General features: G+C 41.1%; 1 protein-coding gene across 1 annotated transcript; it reads right to left on the minus strand.

Moving 5' to 3' along the window:
- Positions 1 to 512: 512 nt before the first annotated feature.
- On the minus strand, positions 513 to 5,930 carry si:dkeyp-110a12.4 (pancreatic secretory granule membrane major glycoprotein GP2). Its single transcript, XM_037486776.2, has 9 exons — positions 5,523 to 5,930; positions 4,872 to 4,960; positions 4,663 to 4,767; positions 2,821 to 2,981; positions 2,604 to 2,739; positions 2,072 to 2,166; positions 1,314 to 1,482; positions 978 to 1,089; positions 513 to 847 (listed from the first exon to the last, which is right to left on the minus strand). Exons 1-9 carry the CDS (start codon positions 5,608 to 5,610, stop codon positions 672 to 674), a joined length of 1,131 nt encoding a protein of 376 aa, XP_037342673.1. The 5' UTR covers positions 5,611 to 5,930; the 3' UTR covers positions 513 to 671.
- Positions 5,931 to 6,208: the final 278 nt, after the last annotated feature.

Raw genomic sequence — 6,208 nt, forward strand, 5'->3', positions numbered from 1 at the left:
GATGCTACGTCATCACGTACGTGTCGCTAGGTTTATGACCTATAAAAGGGCACTAAAGTAGACTGAGAGTGGGGAATACCCCGAGGACAGTTTTACATTTAATCACTGGTGAAACGTCCGTGTGCGGTTATTTATGGTTGCAGACTCCTGCCAAGCAATTCAAATGACTTATAAAGGATGAGATAGTTGTTGATGAAGTGCAACGGCTGATGATTATCAAGTGTCCCTGTTATCAAAAGCTTGATGAAGCCTTTTCCTCTGTGCCACATACCTGTTCTATTGTCACTAAAACGATTTAACACACCACTGTTGCATAGAATTACATCCCTTCATTAGCACGGACTTGGGCAGTGTTTTTTTTTTTTTAATCGATTCAACATTCTTTTTCCTAGATCTTTAAATATAATTAATTACCGTAAATAAAAGGAATTGCATGAAATGGAAAAAAAACACGAAATAACCTCAAAATGGTACTTGAATAGACACTTTTTGATAAAAAAATGAGCCAACACTTGAGGGAGACCTTTTATTAAGTGGGTTTCTTACTACCCAGGAAAGTAATTCTATGACGAGAAAGGAAAGTTCATTATTATAATCACAAATCACACCTGTACATGTGTTTATTGTTTTGTGTTTATTTCTTTGATCTAAAACGTTCGTGATCCCCGGGTTCACGAGGCCACCTCCGAGATGTGGTGAATGTTGGACAAAGTGAGCTGCGCCTCCCGCGCCGGATAGAAACGTCTGGAGCGAAGCCACAGCCTCCCAAACACTCCAGTGACCAGCAGCAACAGGACCAGCAGCCCTCCGAGGACAAAAGTCTCAACGTGAGGGAATCCGCCTCCATCTAAATAGAAAAGGACACAGGTGAAACCACGCTTTGCGTATAAACTCCAAACATTTATCTTGAATGTCTATATTGCTCTGAGAATGTAATATTGCTCTGAGATCCCGAATCAGAGCAATATTAAACTTACTCGGACTGGGATTTTCACTGTCAAGTAGTCGCCTGATTGGTCCATAAGACACTGTATGGGACAGTGGGATGTCTCTGCGTGTCCTGATTAATTCAACTTCACTGGAACAGTTCTGTTTGGGAAATGAAAGAGTAAAACACAAGTCTCAAGGTTAAGTAGTGCACATACATACAAATTAGACTCAGAGCTTGACAACTCGAGATCATATGGGTGGAAAAACAATTTGAGGCCAATGGGTCCAGATCAGGGACATGAGCTGCACATTTAGCAGGCTACTTGTCCCAACTGGCCTCTGAATACCAGTTTGGGGAATGGGGGTTGCACGAGGTCACTCACAGGTTGACACAGCCCCGCGGTGTTGTGGCAGATCTGGACATTGCAATGAAGGAAGACGTTGGTGTAAGAGCTGCCGACAAACTTGAACATTTGTATCCTGAACGTGGCCTCCGGACCCTGACCATTCTTCAGCACACTCAGGGTCTGTTCATTCGACAACACCGGGCAGCTACGGGAAGAGAGACAAAACAATCAAGGAGGCCCGGGAGTGAGACTCACATACTGTACTGCAAGAAACAGATTTCAACTCAATTGCAAAGCTTAGAAGTCATGTAAATACATTTCAAGTTACCGAACATGGTGCGAAACGGAGATTTGTTCTAGTTTCTCCGTGGCATTTTGAAATCATTGTGGATTTCACAGCCCTCCTGTTGCTCTCAGTTCCAAATACTGCCTGGTTGTCAAGGACATGCACAGCTGTTGAAGTGAAATGCACGTGGCCTCTCAGACAGGAGTCACATGACCAGACTCTGAGAGTGTCTGGCCAGTTCTCTCGGCAACAAATTCTCTTATTTCAGATTTCAACGTTGCTCCTTTAATATGTGTGTGTGTGTGTGTGGAAATTGCACACATGCCATAAGTAGGTTTCAACATAACAAATAGAAAGTATCGCAACCTATTTTTTATTTTTTTTAATCTTTTCTGCTAGATAGAAAAGGTCGAGCTTCGCCGCATATAGCACTATAAGACATTATTTTTCTTGCTATTTTTCAAATTGAATAAGAATTCTCCATTGTTTTATGTGATCTGGGGTCTACCTGTCTCGGATGAAGGTGTACTGAATATTGCTGTAGGGATCACTGGTTGGAGTAGCCCAGCATCTCTCCATACGCAGCCTCAGGTTAGCCGGTACCTGTCAGACAGAGAGAGTTGAGTTATTCTTTTAACCTTTACATGACCTTTCGTGCCACAAACTGCTGATTCATAGTAAGTAAACAACAGCTGTAGCTTGTACCAATATGTTATAACAACACGGAAGAGAACAGGAGCAGCTCTCAAATTACTCTGTGGTCATGTGTGGAGTGTTGGATTCCCACCATTGCTTGGAACATCCAATTGCTTAACGTTGTGAAACAACACACTTAATCTACTCCAGAAATAGCTCTCAGTAGTAAGAATACTTCAATGTGTTTTTCAATGCTCAGCGTACACAAGCTCTGGGCTACAATTATTCCTTCATGGCATATCATCCAAAACTCCAAATATTGCTCAACATGATTCAATCGTGCACAGTCATCACGTCAATGTAGGTATTTAGTTGAAGTCATCTAGTTTGACTTAAGGCTTTACCATGAAGACTTTTACATAGATGTCGTCATCCAACGTCAGTGATGGGACGGTGGTCCATCTGTCCTCAAACGCTTTGTCCTTGTAGAGTATCATGGACACAGAAAAGTTCCCATCCTCAGTGTTCAAAGTGATGGTTCTGTAGATGAGCAACGATTAGAGGGCCGTGTTCAAACCCAAGAACAACAACACTCAGGAGTAGATTAAACTCAACACTCACCTGACATCAACTCTTATCATGTTTTGACCGTTGGGTTGTTGAACCAGGTAGTTTATGGGGTAGCGGCATACAAATGTTATGTTGATATAGTTCCTTGTAATAACGTCTGAATCATTGTTGTGTATAGTGTTCATGAACATTATGTGTGTATCATCTGAAGCCTAAGGAGAGAGAAGGATACTATAAGTCCATTTACAATGATTAAGTTAAATACAATTTATTTGTGCAACATTGTTTTCCTTTGCCAAGACAAGAATAGATATCCACTGTGCTACTAGAATTAGCCGTGGATGTTCAGTGAAAGGGAGCTTGGAAAAAGCGGGTATCTGATATCAATGGGGTGTCTCTCCTTACATGTTTCATTTAATTTGGTCCTTCAAACCCTCTTGCAGCTCAACAATCCTGGTGGTGACCCACTGACCAAAGTCATCTAGCTGGTGGCCAAACATTACACAGCAATGGCTTTCCAACCTTTTAATTCCAAACTGGGCATTCAAACATCCTCATACAAGTAATCAAGTAATTCATTGAACAACTTTCTGATTATGGCTCAATTAGGTTTATGTAAATTATTAAATATCCTAAAACCCAAGGGGATGTCCTTAAATGGCTTTATTTGTCTAACAAAGTCCAAAACACTAATATAGTCGATTTAGTGAAACTTGTCTGTGCTCGTGTCGGGTGCAGATGATGAATTGACTTGAGCTCTAACATTTGAGACATCTTTTACGACCTCTCGGTAAACGCACTCCTATTAGCACCACTGACCTAATTCTTAGTGCCTCACAAATGCAGAACTGTGGAGCATGACCGAGGACACTGCCTTGTTTCAATAGAAACGGCTTACCTTTAAAACCCTGCAATTCCTGAATTTCCTCTCTTGAAGGCGGGTTTGAAAGTTTCAAGGTGAAAGCGAGATGACAGCTATAGCATTCCTCTCCTTTAGCAACAGCCATCTAATCCACAGCGGCCTTATTTTTCTCAGCTGCTGTGCAAAGAACCTTGTAAAACTACTGAGGTGGAGCACTGGGAGATTTCCTCCCAGTCGAAGCCTGTGTTAACCTTTAGCTTGCTTTACAAGAAGAAAAAAAACGTCATGCATTCCAGGTCAGCAACTCAAGGACACTTGTGTGATGAAGTAGGGATTTACGCTTCTCCAAAATGAATGAGTGGCTGGATTTGAAATAATTAAGTGGCTAGTTGGGCAATGATTTATTGTTTTCCTATTCAATGACATCAACAAATAATAATTTAAATGTGAATCCTGCTAATTTAGAACCACAAGGCCATTCAGGCGGCTCTGAATAAGGGTCTACACTGCTGCAGGGAAAAGAAACAACACTACTTTTCTTTCTTGAAATGCATGCCACCCCCTTCTTTTCTCTTCACTAGTTTCTGACTGGGCTCGGAGTATGTGCCTTTCTCTGTCCATCTTATTATACTTGCTCTGAACTAATTCCATAGTCCCCGCCTGAACAGAGCTTCAGTCCACATTCACATCACAGCAGAAAAAAAGTGTCTGGTTTTATTCAAGATATCTTTTACTGTTATGTAAAGTGCAATAAATCGTCTCAAGTAGCTCCGTTTTTTTGGCAGTGAAAAGATACTGTTCTGGGGCCCAGTTCCCACGACAACCGAAGACATCGTAAAATAGTTGATTTATTATCATGGGGGTCTTAATGTTGTCAATAATGGAGATACCAAGTGTAATTAGTCTTTATCTTTTGTTAAGGGTTGTTCTAAATGTCTGAGTTCACGTGCAATATTTGATTAGTTAGACTCTTTAAATCCTGCTGACATGGCTGGACTAAGACGTTCTTTAATTCAAAATAAGATAAATACCATTATTGTTCCACAGTCAGAGAGATTTGTCTTGATGCTGAAAACGTAGTCCTCTCCAACCTCAACGCCGCGGCACTCGGGATCATTTAAATGCAAATCCCAAACCTAAACAAACAAAACAAAAAACAAATTAATCATTGGTTAAAAAATATTAGGACATCTGTGAAATAATAGAAAAATACTTTTGGGATTTGTTGGGGCTGACTTACATAAACTGGAGGCACTTTGTTGAGGAAAAATTCACTGGGAATAACAACCTCCATGTGGTCATTGGTACAAATGACAGTGTCATTAAGCTCTAACAGAAAAAATAAAAGATTAAATCCCTCGCAAAACCAAAATAACTTGAATAATGTAAAAGAATGGTGGAGATATTTATAACTTTGAGCTTTATTCAGTTTGTTGTATTCTTAAAAGTATAGTGTACTTTATATATTAGTACCCTAATAGCATGTAATGGTTCAAATTATATTCAACCAGCTCCAACATTCAAATGCTGCTTATCAGTTAATGCATCAATGATAACAAACAATATTTAACATCTATACTTCTGTACATTAAGATTTTAAAAGCAGGACTTTAACTTGCAATTGTATTTTGCTACTTCGACCTAAGAAGAGCATCTAATCTGATTTGACTCCCGCTGAAGGCCTGAATGCAAATTATATTGGTGCTGTTGTTGACTTGGAGCATTAAATGATCACTTTTTAATGAATGATTTGAAGCCGGAGAAGCCCATGTCAAACCGGTTATCATCCATCTGAAACATTGCTTTCCATTGCTTAATGAAACACTACGTTTTCTCCTCTCAAAGTAGTTATTTATTTCCTAACACTTGATTGTGTGAGGTGTGAGCTCACCCTCCTCCTCAGACTCCAGATACACTGCCGAGGTGACCATCCTCATGGTGAACAGTAACCAGGCAAAAACCAAACTGACAGGTGCCATCTTCCAAGGACGGTCCCTCTGCTTTCTCTCCTCTCTGCCGCTGCACTGCCTTTTGGCCCTCGCCCCGCAACTCTGTAAAATCTCCCGGGGACTTTTAACCAAAGCTCGCTGTCACCACAAGACGTAGTGCCGCTCTCTTTCTCCAAGCCTCGAAACACAGCTCCAATGAATCAGGAGCCCTCCCCTGGCCTTAAAACACCAGCTTGAATGATGTCCCCACCAACAATGAGATTCCACACATGAATAGGGGGAACCGAAGGGAGTCCAAGGTAACACGTATGTTACTGCCTACTGCGGCCGTGTCCTATTGGTAAACATCTTACAACTGTTTCGTACTACGGGGAGCAACAAGGAGTCTGGTAACCATGTAAAGAGGAACCAAAGTAAAGGGAGGGCCCTCTTTGTTGTCTACACCCTTTGTCTGGACATTTTAAAATCTTTTACTGTTGTGGGAATCCTAGTCAGTCAGACGAGAAGAAGGTCATTACGAGTCAAGGGCAATTCCAATTCAGTTCAGTCACAATGCCAAAGACCTGTGAGTGTACGTGCGTGGTGGCCATCAAATGCTCGGTCACCACACAAAAGGACACGTTATTTT

Source organism: Pungitius pungitius, chromosome 14, assembly GCF_949316345.1.
Source record: "Pungitius pungitius chromosome 14, fPunPun2.1, whole genome shotgun sequence".
In the NCBI taxonomy this organism is placed as follows: domain Eukaryota; kingdom Metazoa; phylum Chordata; class Actinopteri; order Perciformes; family Gasterosteidae; genus Pungitius; species Pungitius pungitius.

Bases quoted from the DNA above. Each gene is read 5' to 3' on its own strand.
- si:dkeyp-110a12.4 (XM_037486776.2), bottom strand. From the start codon at position 5,610: ATGGCACCTGTCAGTTTGGTTTTTGCCTGGTTACTGTTCACCATGAGG. The intron at 2,982-4,662 runs GTATTTATCTTA...CTCTCTCCTTAG, and splicing joins CTGACTGTGGAACAATAATG to GCTTCAGATGATACACACAT. The intron at 1,090-1,313 runs GTGAGTGACCTC...TTTCCCAAACAG, and splicing joins CCGCGGGGCTGTGTCAACCT to AACTGTTCCAGTGAAGTTGA.